Source organism: Mauremys mutica, chromosome 2, assembly GCF_020497125.1.
Source record: "Mauremys mutica isolate MM-2020 ecotype Southern chromosome 2, ASM2049712v1, whole genome shotgun sequence".
NCBI classification, from domain to species: Eukaryota; Metazoa; Chordata; order Testudines; family Geoemydidae; genus Mauremys; species Mauremys mutica.
Genome location: NC_059073.1, coordinates 206415182 through 206431510, shown reverse-complemented (window position 1 = coordinate 206431510; position 16329 = coordinate 206415182). Strand labels below are relative to the sequence as shown.

Here is a 16329-nt window from a genome sequence, read left to right as displayed (position 1 = left end):
GAGGGCATTTCAATTTAAATGGCTCAGAACTGTGCTAGTGTGGCTATGGGCCAAAATTGCAGTGGTTCAGAACACAAGTCAGTGTGAAATAGACCCTGCCTAACACTTCAGAAAGACACTAGATCTTCCTCTGCATATCTGATTCAGCTAGGTACCTAACCAGCTTGACGTGTCTAAGTTAAATCACCTTGTTGAACAGCCTGTTTGTACAGACTTCTCTCTACTGCCATTTTAGGCAGTAGTGACTCAGATACAGACTTATAACTACCACTTTGTTGCATTTTACTTTTGGGGACTTCAACAGACTATGCAAGGAACCCTACTATGCTGAAGGAAAAAAATTCCCTTTTTTTGGTAAAGGAGGTTCAAACAGACCCCTGAAATTCCAACACTGGATGTTTCGTTGGACAGGGTTTTTTGTTTTTGTTTTTGGTCTCTGACTCAAATTCTAAAAGCTATGTGGTTCTAGCTAAATCTTCTGTCAGAGGGTGGGTGGGATATAATCACCAAATCTTATGCCAATGGTGGCTTGGCATGTCAAATTTTAATTCTGCATTTTCACATTGAGTGTAGGAATTCTATATGTTTGGTGTTGTATAATTTCTTCCCCTTCAATGTTGATTTAAGAATTGTTTGTTCTTAGCTTCTGGGTGAAAAGATCAAATTACAGCTGTTTCAATTAAATGAAGAGAATGTAAGAACCACTTACAAAAATACTCTGTGCTAACTATGGATCTGCTAAGGAAAGACAGGTGTAGTGCAAGACACAAACTTCTTCCACGGCACATATTCCCTGTAGCTGGTTTGTTGTGCTAGTTGGCTATTAATCAATGACTTTGGAATGTCAAAGTCATCTCTGACCTCTCACTGAATTTTAAGTAGCTTGTTATGCTCAGACCTTGTCAGTGCATGCAGAACATAGATATCCCTGCTCCAAACATCTTTGTCTTCTCTAGAGCTCTCTGGTAGTGCCACAACAGTTCAGGAGGAAAAAATATTTAACTAGATAATCAGACCCAAGAGGTTTGCTAGGATGACTAATAGCTCTATGAGCTGGTAGACATGTTACAGCTGCACTCCTCTTGATTTGTATAGTCATGTGAATGTTTCATAATTCTAGCACTCATAAGTAACATGATAAAACAGACTCTACATTCACTGGAGGCAAGAAACTTGTTAAAAGCTTCAGTCTCTGAAGTAAATAATTACCAAGATGTCAAGTGCCTTAAATAAGTAAATGGTTAATCAGAGGTAGATGCCCATTGCTCAATTTAACACTTTATGGAACAGCTCAATTGTGTATGTGGTGTGGGTGGGTGGTTTGTGTTTTGCTTCTCCTCGTGAGGCTAGAAAGGACCATTTAGTTATCTATTTTGACCTGCATCCCAAACCATAGCACTTAATTCAGGAATTCCTGCCTCTTGCCCAGCTTATGATTGAATAGACATCCCATTTTGATTTTTTTTAAACTCTAAAATTTACCACATACCTTGCCAATTAGTAGTAATGCCTACTTATGCTGTTTTCAGTTTGAATTTGCATGACTTAATTTTTCAGCCATTAGATTTCATGTGCTAAAGGCCTATCTAACATCTTCTCCCTGTATAGGTACATAAAAACTGCACTCAAGCTCCCTCTTAACTTTGTATTCAATAAACTGATTGTGCTGCTGTAGCCTCTTGCATTGTATTTCCTCGACAAGAATTTAGTCTTGTTGCTCTTCTAAGCCTGCTCCAAATTATCATTTTTTGAAGCATAGACACTGTAGTCTAGAAAGTGCTATTAGTCATGTTGTCTAAGGCATTCTGTTTACCCGGTCAGAGTATCACACTGGAAGCTCATGTTTGGTTTATGTACAGTGGCTCCTAGATCCTTAACTGAACCACTGTTTTTGAGAATACAGTTCCTTATCTTGTAAATACTACGTTCTCTCTTCCTATAGGTTTCAGAGGGGTAGCCGTATTAGTCTGTGTCAGCAAAAACAATGAGTCCTTGTGGCACCTTGGAGACTAACATTTATTTGGTCATAAGCTTTTGTGGGCTATAACCCACTTCATCAGATGCATGGTGTGAAAAATACAGTAGGCAGGTATCTACAGCACATGAAAAGATGGGAGTTGCCTTACCAAGTGAGGGTGTCAGTGCTAACAAGCCCAATTCAGTCAGGGTGGATGTGGCCCATTCCCAACAGTTGACAAGAAGGTGTGAGTATCAGAGGGGAAAAGTTTACTTTTTGTAGTGACCCAGCTACTCCCAGTCTTTATTCAGGCCTAACTTGATGGCGTCAAGTTTGCAAATTAATTCCAATTCTGCAGTTTCTTGTTGAAGTCTGTTTTTGAAGGGTTTTTTGGTTGAACTTTTGAGTCTGGCCACTTTTAAGTCTGTTATTGAGTGTCCAGGGAGATTGAAGTGGTTTCCTACTGGTTTTTGAATGTTACAATTCTTGATGTCTGACTTGTGTCCATTTATTCTTTTGCATAGAGACTGTCCAGCTTGGCCAATGTACATGGCAGAGGGGCATTGCTGGCACATGATGACATATATCACAGTGGTAGATGTGCAGGTGAATGAGCCCTTGATGGTGTGGCTGATGTGGTTAGGTCCTATGATAGTGTCTCTTGAATAGATATGGGGACAGAGTTGGCAACAAGGTTTGTTGCAGGGATCGGTTCCTGGGTTACTGTTTCTGTTGTGTGGTTGCTGGTGAATATTTGCTTCAAGTTGGGGGGCTGTCTCCCAATGTCTGTGAGAGTGAGGGACTGTCATCCAGAATAGGTTGTAGATCTTTGAAGATGCGCTGGAGAGGTTTTAGTTGGGGGGCTGTAGGTGATGGCTAGTGGTGTTCTGTTACTTTCTTTGTTAGGCCTGTCCTATAGTAGGTGACTCCTGGGTACCCTTCTGGCTCTGTCAATCTGTTTCTTCACTTCCCCAGGTGAGTATTGTAGTTTTAAGAATGCTTGATAGAGATCCTGTAGGTATACAACCAAAAGTAATTTTCCCTTGGTTGATATTCACCCCTTCTCATCAACTGTTGGGAATGGGCCACATCCACCTTGATTGAATTGGCCTCATTAGCACTGACCCCCCCCCCACACACACACTTAGTAAGGCAACTCCCATCTTCTCATGTGCTGTGTATATATATGCCTGCCTACTGTATTTTTCACTTTATGCATCTGACAAAGTGGGTTATAGCCCACAAAAGCTTATGCCCAAATATATTTGTTAGTCTCAAGGACTCCTTGTTGTTTTTTCTATTCCTATAGGTCAGTGGTTCCCAAACGTCATCATCTAACTGCCTATGAACCCCTTTCACTAAAATGTCAAGTCTTGTGAACCCCCTCCTAAAAATGAATATTTCCAGGGATTTTCTCCTTTACTGCTTTTATAATTTATACTCAAGTAATCTTGGAAATATAAAATTTGTTTTGACGTGATTATTACACTATTTATTGCAGTATTTTTATTACATTATGAAAATGGTAACACTTCCATGATCTCACTTTCATAGCTTGTATCACTCTGAATAAGCCTGTTATAAGACAAGGCTCCTATGTTTCATCAAGGAGTATCACATGTGAAACAGCATAAAGGTATTTAAGAAGCCAACTCCAAGTTCCTCCTACACAAACATTCGGGTCTTGAGCAGTCCAGGCAAACAGCACACATTACAACAAAGCCTAAACTTGTTCTTCATAATTTTTAAAACAATACTAGCTGTCTCTTTAATTTAAAAAACAGCAAAAAAAAATCCACCTCCCTTTCCATTTCTTATAAGGAGTCTTGAAGTTTAAATCTCCTCGCGGTGATAGATATGCTTGCTTTGATCTACTTAACTCTTGGAAGTCCAGGGGCTGCTGGCTCTGTGCTGCCCGGGATCCCTAGGGACAGGTCTGTCTGCCATTAGGGAATTTTTTCCCAAGAACCCCTTGTAACATTTTGTGAACCTCAGGGATTCATGAATCCCAGTTTGGGAACCACTGCTCTAAGTAAAGCTCTTTCATTTGACTCTATTAAAACATGTCTGAGTCACATCACTCTGTAGCAGTGACTTGTCATCCTCATTATTTACTTCTGTATCATGTATGAACTTTTTATCAGTAGTGATAATATATTCCAGGTCACTGATTAAAATTGTAAATAGTAGTGGGTTACAACCCATCCATCGGGCAAAATTACATTAGAAACTACCACCTCTTGATTCCTAGTAACAATTGTTTGGTCATTGAGCCACTTTTTTTCCATCATGATTAAGTGTTCCACAGCGATGTAGAGGGAGAATATTCTCACTTGCATACAAAACAATTATTCTGCTGAGTTTATATGGCCACTTTTTTTTTTTAAAGAGTGAGGGTAGTGAGGTTAAAATTTTTCTAAATATTTTAAGGAAAAACTATTAAAAATAAATGTTTAACAAAGCTTAACCTTTTCCAGTAGAAGAAAGGCAACCAGCATCAACTCTATGAAAGATAAACACCCAAGGAGGTAGCAGAAAGGGATGGGGCCATTAACGATTAATGGGATGACTGGACACCTTAATATGGCTTTCAAGATAGACTTCCAAGCAAAAACTCTAAGGAAAGATGCAATAACCCACATGAAGCCTCTGTTACATTTTAAAGATTAGCTTTGCTGTAGCCACTGGTAGGAAGTTATGGAGTTGTTGCAAGACACCTCTCAGAACCTGTTTCCTACCCACATTCCCTCAACCATGCTGCAAACAAGCAAGTAACTGGATGCTTTGATGACAATACTTATATCTCCACTGCAGCACTGTAAAGAAGGAGATCAATCAAGCCAAATCTCAGGCAGTTCTAACAGCCAAGACTACTGACAAAGAAACTGCAGTTGTAGCCAGCTGTCAGTTACCCTACCATAGAGCATTCCTGAACTTCTGATAGTCACTAATAAGTAACATTAATTTTGCATATAGACAACTTGTTTACTAAATACTATAAGAGAAGATACCCTGTAGCTGCTTTTGGAACATTCACTTTTGGGACTTAAGATAGAATACAGATATCATCTAAAAAGTTACATTGCTGTGATTCAATAGAGGATTATGCACAGTTGTGATGATGGTGACTACAGGGTCTATGCTTTAGATTTGGAGGGTATCTTGTAAAGGAGAATAAATGGATTTGTCCCCCTTTTTATTCCCTTTGCTTCTGTTGATATAAAATCTAGCAAGGAAAATAGAACAGGCCTCTTCTAAGTAGGGCTTTTTGACCCTATTTCCAGTCATCCACAGTATCTTTCTGGAAGAACGGTAATATCAGGTTTATGCAGACTTCACCTACTTAGTGTACTTCCCCTCTCAATATTTATTCAGATTGTTTAAACTATTAACTCCAATACCTGAAAATTATGCACCGGGGGAAAAAAGTACACCTCTATCCCGCTATAACTCAGTAAAGCAGTGCTCCAGGGCGGGGCTGCACACTCCGGCAGATCAAAGCAAGTTTGATATAACATCACTTCAGTGTGATGAAACAAAAACAATGTACACCTCTACCTCGATATAACGGGACCTGCTATAACATGAATTCAGATATAACTCAGTAAAGCGGTGCTCTGGGGTGGGGGCGCAGCTGCACACTCCGGTGGATCAAAGCAAGTTCAATATAATGTGGTTTCACCTATAACACGGTAAGATTTTTTGGCTCCTGAGGACAGCATTATATCGGGGTATAGGTGTATTTTGTTAAAAGTTCACCATTCCCACTCCCTTCCATTATAGGATCAGAAAGCTTTCATGCCAAGAAGTAGTGCATGTTTAACCTGTACTAAAATGTTAGGGTGAAATCCAACCATCACCAAAGTCAACACTGTCAGGATTTCATGCTTGCCACAAACAAGGCAATAGTAGCTTTAACATGTGATAGCTGTTCAGTGTAAGCCCTAATGGGGAGCCTATGTTTGGGTTTACCTTGACCAGCTACAACTGCCTTGTCTAAGCTCAGATTTTAAACACACCCTTTTCCTCCCAGTGAAGGAAAACTCCAATTCTATATCTGAGGTTTCTCATAAAACAAAGAAAAACCAGCTTTGACATTTCTGATATTTTCAATGTAAAAAAATTTTCAGAGCTTTGTTCATTGTCATAAAGCAGTTTTGAAGAGTCCACAGGACAAACCCCCTTTTCCCTTGCAGGTTACTTGTAAACACCTAGACTCCCTGCAACCAGAGGTTCACATCACAGTGAGATCAGTTTAGCCATTCATCTTGCAGGGGCAGATATATCTGGTACTATACTGTTTACTGTTGTACAGATCTTTCCAGTCCTGTCTGCCCTGGGAGATTATTAGAGATCCCATGGACCCTTTTTGTAAAAATAGGCATTTGTCCTCATGTCCTTGACCAAAGTATCCTTGTTTCCAGCCTGCTTTTCCTTTTCTACATTTCTATAGTACTATGTGTACTATATACACTTGTAAAACATTTGGGATTCCTTCAATATATTGATACAAGAATATTCTTTGTATTTCCCATATTCACAATGATTCACAAAATATTACTGTATTAAATATTTTACTAAATATGTAAAATTAAAACATGTTTAAAGTTACTTCCCCAAACCTTTTTAGAAACAAACATGTATCAGTACAACATAGATAATGAACAATACTCAGAAGAACATTGTTACCCACTCCATTTCAAACAAGCAACTAACATGCTAGCTTTTGTCAGCAAAATTAGTGGGGGAGTTTTATTATTATTTAGAAGGAGATTTTCACACATGGAGCCCAATTTTGCAGTTCAGAGGATTACTTCAACGAGTAGGTGCTGGTCAATGTTGTAGAGTGGGGCTCAGAAATAGTGTTGACATTTCAGAACTGAGCTTTTCTTCAATTAAATAAAAATAAACCCTGCTAACAATACATTTTTGCCTTAAAGTAAAATCTCTTCATTAACATTAATAGGTTTTTCCTTATGTCACACATTTTAAAGTGGTGCCAGCTGCCAATCGTGGGATGATCGGAGTGACCATCAGCATGCAGGGAAGATACAGTACAGCCTGATTACACTTAGCTTGGACATAGCAACATTCGTTGTTGTTTGCTGTACATGGGAAGTCCTAACATGGTTCAATGCTTCGCACAGTACAAACTGCAATTCCCATTACAGTGAAGCTCTGTGTGTAATTAAATTGTTTTAATGGGGTAAACATTACCTCACTAGAGAGCTCCGCTGTCCTCTGCTGAAATCTGTAAGCAGTCCCTTAGGTGGTGGCTGTTGTAACAGGTGGCAGCATAACAGTGAGGTTTTATCAACCATCGAGTTAGATGATCATTAGCCCACGTTTCACAGTACATAGATATGCTCAAGTAAAATCATTCCTTGTTAAACAGCCATAATTGAGCTCATCCCTTGCTTGGGGCACCACTGCAGAGAGGCAGAAAAGGATGGCACAAATGGGACATTAGATGTACCCGTTTGTATGTTCTCCTAGACTATTACAAAGCCCTTTTTGGTTGTTTCTTCCTCATTCTTTGGATGTCTCCTTACAGTTCACAATCTGGGGTCAAGAAGCATTTAGCAGGTGACTGCTGTCAGTCAGATTCTGACCTCTCATTTGATTTAGAAGATTTGTGCTTTCTTTTCTTTTTCTTCTTTTTTTCCTTTTTCTTTTTCGCCTTCTTTTTCTTCTTCTTGTGTTTCTCTTTACATTCTGAGGAACTGGAGCTGCCACTACTTCCATCTTCATCTGAAGAAGAGTCTTCCAGCAGTTGCTTCAATTGCTGTATCCTAAATACACAAAAATTAATATGAAAGAATCCTTTTTCCATGTGTGCAGCAATATGCCCACCCCCAACCCCAAAAAGTGAATGATGTAATAGACTTGTGAGAACTGGTCACCAGGTTCTCTTTGGGGAGGATCCCTGGCTATGCAAATCACTCCAGTCAGAGTCTAAGTTATGGATTTCTGTGCTCCTGTTTTCAGCCAGGCATTTGTCCAACTGAAGTGTTTTTCCATCCTGTGGGTGGGGTGGTTGATAAGGGGAAGGCCTCTACTACTACCCAGCAAAAGTAGGTATGTGATGTTTTTATTTTAATATATATACAGTGTACTCAGCGGCAACAGCCATCAGTATGCCCCCAAACCAATTTTTATACTACTAACTGACATGCAGGTGAATCCGGGATGAATAAATTATGAGGTTTTGTTACAATGATGAAGAGGGGGAAGTCACTGGTATCACTGACATAAAAAGCAGGTTCTCCTTTAGCAAAACAGGTAATTTCTGATGCAAAAGCCCCCCCTGTTTAGTTATGCTAGGATGGATTCTTAACAGATAAGGAAAGTCTCCTTAGCAGCTTGATTACTTCTATTTGGTACCATCCATTTCAACTTGGTGTGTATTTTTTTTAAACACATGCAACGGGTCACCTACAACTACACTGCACCCTGTCCCTTAAGCTCTAATGTTGATTGGACACTGCTCATCAGTGATGCTTCCCAGTGCAAGGAACAAGGAAAAGAATTAAACGCTTCTGCCCTATTTACTGAATAACGATTTAATAATAGGAATAAAGGCCACATTTTTCAAACATGGGTACCTAAAGCTAGCGTCCTAAATCCTTACAGAAGTATCTAAATAAAACCAACCTGGTTTTCAGAACTGCTTAGAAATCTCACTGAAGTCAATTGGAGCTGTGAGTGCCCAGCACCTTTGAAAATCAGGTCACTTTTACTAAAGACGTAAAAAAATAGATTTAGGAGCCTTCCAGGTTTGAAAATGTTGACAAAAATGAACACGTCTACTTTTTGAACAGGCAGTTCTAGGAATCATTAAATATAAATCACTTCAATTTATGAGCAACAAGTAAAATAGCAAGTATTTATGAAGAAGGGACAAATGACACCTCCTCTTCTGCATTAGCGGTTTATTAAAATATAAAGCTTACCATTAAAAATTAACTTTTGTTTGGAGGTGATGAGCTGAACAGTGAGGGAAATTTTGCCCGTAATATCTAATTTTCACAGAATAATATCAAATTAAAGGCTTACATTAAAAAAAAAAACTAATTTACTACAGAGATACACTTACCTCATTTCCTTTTCATGGCGTTTATTTTCCCTTATTACATCATACATGGGGTCTTCATGTGCCTTTGAAAAAGAGGAAAGGGAAAGCCTAGTATCAGTAAAAGAGACTACCACTGGCGCATATATTTATGACACTTTCCTACCATTAAAATATCCAATCTAACAATAAACGTTTATTCCAATAGAAGAGTCCCAATTAGTCCCAAGCTCTCAATTCACAAGGATGCACTGACATTATTGCAAACCTTTTGGTGAACTTGGGCTGATTTTTGGCATCAGGAAAGGTTTATGCAACTCTAATCCAAAGACTATGTAGCTGACTGCATAGGGCTCTCCTTGCCCACAACACGTCTCCTCCTATAGCTGGAGACTATCTCCTACAGGTGCTCAAATATTATGGTGATATGAGACATAAAACTGGTTATAAATTAGAACTGCTGCTGAAGTCCTGAAATAATCTTAGATATGCCTCTAACACATTTGAACCTTCCCTCTCCATTACTTCCTTTTTCAGTCACTGGGGACAACACTGAAATCCTGCCTGTGAGTCAGAACCATAACCTGAGCATCATCCTCTACTCAGACCTCTCTCTAGGTCCTCATATCCATGCAATGTCTAAACCTTGCAGATCTCTTCTCTAAAACATGATGTTTCCGATCCAGCCACACAGCTATAATTCTTGTTCAGGCTCTTTTTAATCTCATATCTTGATTACTGCAACATCCTTTCCTCTGGCCTTGACAAAGGCAATCTTGCCCCATTAATATCCATTCAGAATGCTGCTGCAAAGATAATTCTCCTAGCTCATTGCGCTGACCATGTCACCTCCCTCTTTGTATCCCTCCATGGCTCCTTCTTTTTTATCACTTCAAACATAAGCTGCCTGTCTTCCCTTTCAAGGCTCTCTTCCACCCTAATTCTACCATCTCTCATTCACTGTCGAGATGTCAGTTCCCATCTCTGATTAGCCCACGATGCCAGCCTCCACTGCCCACTTGTTAAATTTGCAAACAAACACCAACACCCTTTCTCCCATGCTGCCTCTCATGCTTATGAGATGCTCCCCATAAACATCTGCAAATCTTCCTCACTATCCTCCTTCAAAACCCCTTTTTTCTGTGATGCCTCAGACAACCTGACCACAGTTAGTACACTGGTGTGCTTAAACCACTGCCTCCCATGTTGAACAATATCGTCTCATTGTTTCCTCGTACTCCATCTGTCAGTATTGTGTCCTCTGTTGTCTCTTGGCTAAGCTCCTGGAGGCAGGTGTTTGTACAGCACCAGGCACAATGGGGTCCTGGTCTATAAATAGGATTCCTAGGCCCTATGGTAATAAAAATAATCTTCCAATTTTTTCTCTACCACTATTTCTATGGTCAAGCTGTATTGCAGAGACACCTGTACATTAGCATAAAGGAGAATACCTACTAAGCACCAGCACTCAAATCTCATATATGGAAGGCATTTTGTCCATCCATAGTTAAGGAAGAAGCTAGCTTCCTATTTTAAGTTTGATTCCCGACCCCTCCCCTTACTAATTCTACCTAAACAATCCCCCTGAAATTTTACATATGCGATCTCATTCCAGGATAGAATTTTTCTGTGAAATGTAAGACAAATCACATGGGAGTTTTACAGATAAGGTATTTCTAAAATTTCTGCATCATTCACTCTTTGAACATCTTCCTAACTTTCTTGTGGCTCCTCATAGCTTGGTCTACAAACTCATTTGATGCAAGGTAATCCAAATCTCTTGATGGTACCTGGGCAACTCACCACTGATTATTTGTTAACAGAGTTTTTAGGTACATTGATATTTAATAATAAATAACGGATGTTGAAAAGATTAATGAAATATAATGGTTGAAAGTTTCTTGAAGACTTATAATTTATATGCAAATAATTATTATCTTCCATTTAAAGAGTGGGTTTTCTGCAAGTTAATAATACATTCAATCACATCCGTGTATGAAGAGAGACATTTTTCTCTAATAAGAGGACTCTGGTCAGGTTTCAACATCAATATGGACTAGACACAGTGGAAAATCCTTTATAGACCATAACCTAATAGACTTCTTTTCACTTGCAAGATATGCCATCATCATTATTAATGAAAAATACAACCAATACTACAATATTTTTACTTACTACTCTGAATTGTTCCAATTTCTGATTGCCTTTAATAAAGAATGGGCATTCTTTATCTCCTGTTCTGTGTCCATAACGTTTACATCTCCAACCTTTAGTAAAACAGAAGCAAACTGAATCTTTGAGTCAGCTCACAACCAATTAAAAACATTAATGGAAAACATCTTTATGTAGCTGGAGCACAGTAAAGAGAAACAAACCGTTAAATTCACTCTGCATATCTACAAAAGCCCTCATGGGCTGCTATTATATCAATATGAAGTCAATATATCTGGAATTCATCTTTTATACTGCATAGTCACGTATCGCTAAGATTTTTTTGCCTAAAGTCAAAAGATTTATAAAAGAAAAAGGCCCAATGAAATTTGGACGCTTCTTGGACTTACACTGCATAACTTTGACCTCTTTTCCTAATGGCATCCAGAGTCCTTTAGTTGGGGCATGAGCCAGGAATTCTCGGGCATGTTCATTGCCTGGTACATCAGGTATGCAGTCTTCTGGCTTAGTTTCATCTTCCTATAGAAATGGTAAGCAAAACAAAAACCCTGTTTCGTCTAGCTTATTTTAAAACAAATAACCTAAGTGTATAAGTATATGTCATCATTTACTAATGCACCTACTTTCTTCCTGATATTCCTTTCCTCCTTTATACCCATAAAATAATACCCTTTTAGTAGCATTAACTAATTTTTCTTTTTTGCTACCCTTAACCTTTCCCTTCAAGCCTGAATATTCTTGCTGAATTGCTTCTCTCATGTTCCATTTAGTCCAAAACTTAACTAAATTAAAAGAATTAAACACTTTTCAATTTTTATTGATTTTCTCTTCTCTGTAATTGAATATAGTGATTACAATAGCCTTTATATGTGGCAGTTTTTGTTTAAGTTGCAAACACTAAATTATGACTCTTTGAATCTGGTAAGAGGAATTCCACAAAAGATCACATGCTAATTTAATGTGATGTTAATGGCAATGAGAGAGGGAATCATACAAGGTGCATCTGAGCCTGCCAAAGCCAATGGAAAAACTCCTATTGACTTTAATGAACCCAGGATTCCAACCAGTGTTTACAGTTTCTTTTAAATACAAAACATTTATTACAATTTACTTACCTTAATTAGCCCTGGAGGAGGTTTCTCATAGCTGGAAAAAAATAAAAATATAGTTGTATTAACATTATTTTCTACAACTTAGCATCAGACTTATATACATGGACAAAACAAAGCTGTTTAATGTTATAAAATTAAAATTTTCATATCATTTAAACATACTTAGCCTAAAGCTTTATTTAATTACACTCCTTAAGAAGTGTGGCAGCCACAGTGCAACACACAGATGCAAACAGAGTGAAGTGATGCTTGTGGTGTTTCTAAATAGCCAAAAAAAAAAAAAAGTCTTCTGCAAATAACACAATCCACTCTAATCTGCAAACATGCTTTGGTTTTGTGTTTGCTTGGAAATGACAACTTCGTTATGCTGCTTTATAGTGATGTTTCATGCATCCAATTGAGCCCTAGCTGCCAGAAATTCACAACTCTTTCATCTTGAAAGTCTAGCTATGGTAAGAAAAATAACATCTTGCCACTCCATATTTATTTTTTCCAACACTGAGTCATAAATATGCTCAACTGACAATGTCAAAGCAAGAATTTTCTTACTGCCAGCACTACAAGCTCAACCTAGTACAGGACAATCAAACTGTCTCTCTACAACATTCAACATCACCAATAACTAATCTGAAGACAGCATCAATGATAGTTTTGTTGATGACTCAGGAGGCTGTTCTGCACCCATGCTGGATCAGCAGCGTTGACAATAGAAAGAGAGACTTGTTTTTGTCCATACAGTGGGCAGATCTGACTTGGAAGACACCAATGGAGGCAATGTACACACAGGTGTTCAATGCCAAGGTATCATTTGATCATCTTCTTAACAATAGCAACACTTAGAGCACTGTCTGGAGTAATTCACAACAAGAAATCCCTACTCCCACTGTGAAGGAATTAACATTAAATTATGATTGCTGCCCATGATATTTCCACCCGCCTCAACCCCCTTTTCATAAATTAAGGCACACACATATTTTACAGCATCAGAGGAATCATTCAGCACATCTTAAGCCTTTTACATTGTACATTTTTTCATTCACTCCAAAGGGATCCTGCTGATCATGCTTTGCTGTCAAACTACAGGTCTCATGCTTTCTTCGAAATGTCACTTAAAAAACAAACAGGACAGATACAAAATCAGGGAAGAAGTTGGGGGAAGGACACTTTTTTAAAAGGCACTGGGTGACAGAATTTTTTTACCTATCTTCACATGGACGGGTATATAGAGAATGGACAGACTGGCTGCCTTCTGTAAAATGTTCAGAGAAATTGGTGGGCATAGTAATAACAAATAATCCTGGACCTATTTATATGCAAAATGGGCCACATTTGGAAGGTCACTGCACACAGGTGCCCACCAGAAGACTTGTGCACAGCAGGTGAAACACTGGCTATATGTTTTCCCCTCTGCTTCAAGTTCCCTGACCCTAAAGAGACCAGAGAGGCTGAACTGCAGCCACAGAGTGGTATACCTCTCACTCTGCCAAGGCCCAAATGTAAGACACAAAGTGTGACAGTGGCCCTAATGGAGGCCATCAAAATATTATTCGTGCAGCGAAGTTAAAAAGTGATGGGATTGATTCCTCAGTGTAGAGCGCTCTATAGTATCAGTTTAATGATTCTGCATTTCTAATGTATATAACTTTCAACAATAAAAGTGAAGGGACACAGATTTGGGGGGGGGAAACTTAGATAACTTTGGAACTACGCTAAGTGACATTCCTCAAAAAGAGGGACATATGAGAAGCATTTTCTGGGATAGGTCCTACTGGATTTTGTAAATAAAACTCATACGCTGGCTTCATAGGCTGATTATTCCTGTCAGGAACAAAGGTAACCAGAACAGGGTCTGGGCCTGCACATGGGGTTACTTCCAGACAGGATTTGGGAGCACATGAACATTGCTTTTGAAGCATGTGCATGCACATGTTTAGACAGTCGGTATTTCCATGCAGCGCTAGAGCATGGCCCATTGCCTCTAAAAAACAAACAAACCCAGATCAAACTTTTGAAGTGCCACATTGGCAATGATCAGCCAGAATTAGAAGGGAGCCAGTAGCAGGTGACATCATAAAATGGTCCCATTCCCATAACTCTGGCTCCTCCACCCCCTTTGTAATTTTCATTTATCAAATAAAATCATTGGTGTATTTTCATTATCTATAAAGGCCAAATACATCAGCCCCCAACAAATGCCGCCCCTAAGTTTCGATCCGGATTTCCAGCGCCCTCCCGGGGACCCAGTTCAGCAGCGTGTTATGATCTATTTGCAAACGCTCAGATACCAGGGGGATGGGCTAGCGAGAGTGCGGGGCTTGGGTTCAGCCTGTCCCAGAAGCCGGGGGTAGCCGTAAAACGGAGAGCTGCCCGCCGGACAGGCCCCAGCTCTGCAATGACGGGTCAGCAACGGGTGGGGGCACTGGCGGGCAGCTCCCCAGCCACAGAGGGGCTTGTCCCGGGGACTCTCCGTCTGCTCCCCCCCGGAACCCCTTACAAGGACTCCAGGTGCTGGATTTGCTGGATCTGCTGCACCTCCCGCTTCTTCCTCTTCTGCTCATGCCGCTCCAGCGCCCTGCAGCCCCCGCTGCTGCCCGCCGGGGGCTCGCGCTGGCTCCGGGGCCGCTTGTGGCTGCGCCTCTCGGCGGGGGCGGCCTCCGCCTTCTCCCGCGCTCCCCGCCTGTGGGACATGGGGGCGCCGGGCTCGGGCGGGCAGCGGGAGGGGGAGGCACAGAGCCGAGCAGCTGCAGCTCCTGCACCGACCGGCGCCTCCCCGCCCCCCGTTGCTGATTTCACTTTCACTTGACTTCCCATCCCTGCACCCGCTGCAGGCAAAGCAGGGACTTCCTCTGGGCGGCTGGGCCTGGCTAATCCCAGGCAGCGCCCCCTCCTTCTCCGGCGCCCGCCAAGGCAGAGGGGCTGCTGCTCCCCGCCCTCCGCCGGGCATAGAGCGGCCCTGCTGAGCAAAGGGGAACCGGCTTAAAGGGTTTGTAGAAAAAAAAATGGTGAAAGCTGCCTGGGCTGGGGGTGAAGGGGAGTCGAACTATTCCCTCGGCATTAGTAAGCAGCAAAGCAATGAGCTAGTGGAGGAGAAAAAGCCACTCTCCTGCAATCCCAGCTGTGCAGGTGAACCCCAGCAAATCAGGAGCCATAGGTGCTGGAACTAGGGGTGCTGCTGCACCCCCCTGGCTTGAAGTTGTTTCCATCATATACAGGGTTAGGGTTTACAGTTTGGTTCGATGGCTCTCAGAACCCGCACTATACAGATTGCTCCAACACCTCTGTCAGGAGCCCTCTCCTCCCCCCGCCCCCCGTCCCTCAGGATCAGGTTTGAGATAATGGGTACCTGCTCATACTGCCTACGCGCCTCTCACTTTCTTTTATATTCTTTGGTCTGCTTTATATTTTAAAAGCTAAAAAGGCGAGTGACCGCAGCAGAGTTCATAATAACTAATAACACTTAGCTCTTATATAGCACTTTTCATCCACTGTCTCCCAGCATCTTACAGAGGGGCACAAGTATCATCATCATCATTTGACATAGGAGGAGACTGAGGCAAAGAGCAGTGAAGTGACTTGCCCCAGGTCAGAAGCAGGTCTGTTGTAAAGCCAAGAATAGAAAGCAGGGGCCCAAATGGAGGAGGCTCAGGCTAAGCCCTGACACAGAACTTTGCCACCTCTGCAGCAGTCTGGGTGCAGCAGGGATGCTGAAGGCAAGGGGACATGGTGGCAGGAGAGGGCACGGCCACAGGCTAGGGCAGACCTGCATCCAATTACTTTTTCATTCCTGAAAGGCCCTGAGTGTGTGCTGAGGCTTGAAATCCACCCTCCACCCCCAGCTTTTGAATAACCACCTCTCTTCTCTCCCAGTACCAGCGTCTACACCAGTGCAGGAATGAAATTTGCCCCTAGGTTTCCTGATTCTGAGCCCCAGGCCATGGCCTGTCTATTTGCATCACACTGAGGATAAGATACAGGCCGGAGCCATGAAGGTTGGATCTAGATCACAACCGTTCCCA

General features: G+C 41.0%; 1 protein-coding gene across 1 annotated transcript; it reads right to left on the bottom strand.

Moving 5' to 3' along the window:
* Window positions 1-6495: 6495 nt before the first annotated feature.
* Window positions 6496-15193, bottom strand: RP9 (RP9 pre-mRNA splicing factor). The gene is made up of 6 exons (XM_045005737.1): window positions 14808-15193; window positions 12317-12347; window positions 11591-11720; window positions 11205-11296; window positions 9054-9115; window positions 6496-7749 (listed from the first exon to the last, which is right to left on the bottom strand). Exons 1-6 carry the CDS (start codon window positions 15122-15124, stop codon window positions 7554-7556), a joined length of 828 nt encoding a protein of 275 aa, XP_044861672.1. The 5' UTR covers window positions 15125-15193; the 3' UTR covers window positions 6496-7553.
* Window positions 15194-16329: the final 1136 nt, after the last annotated feature.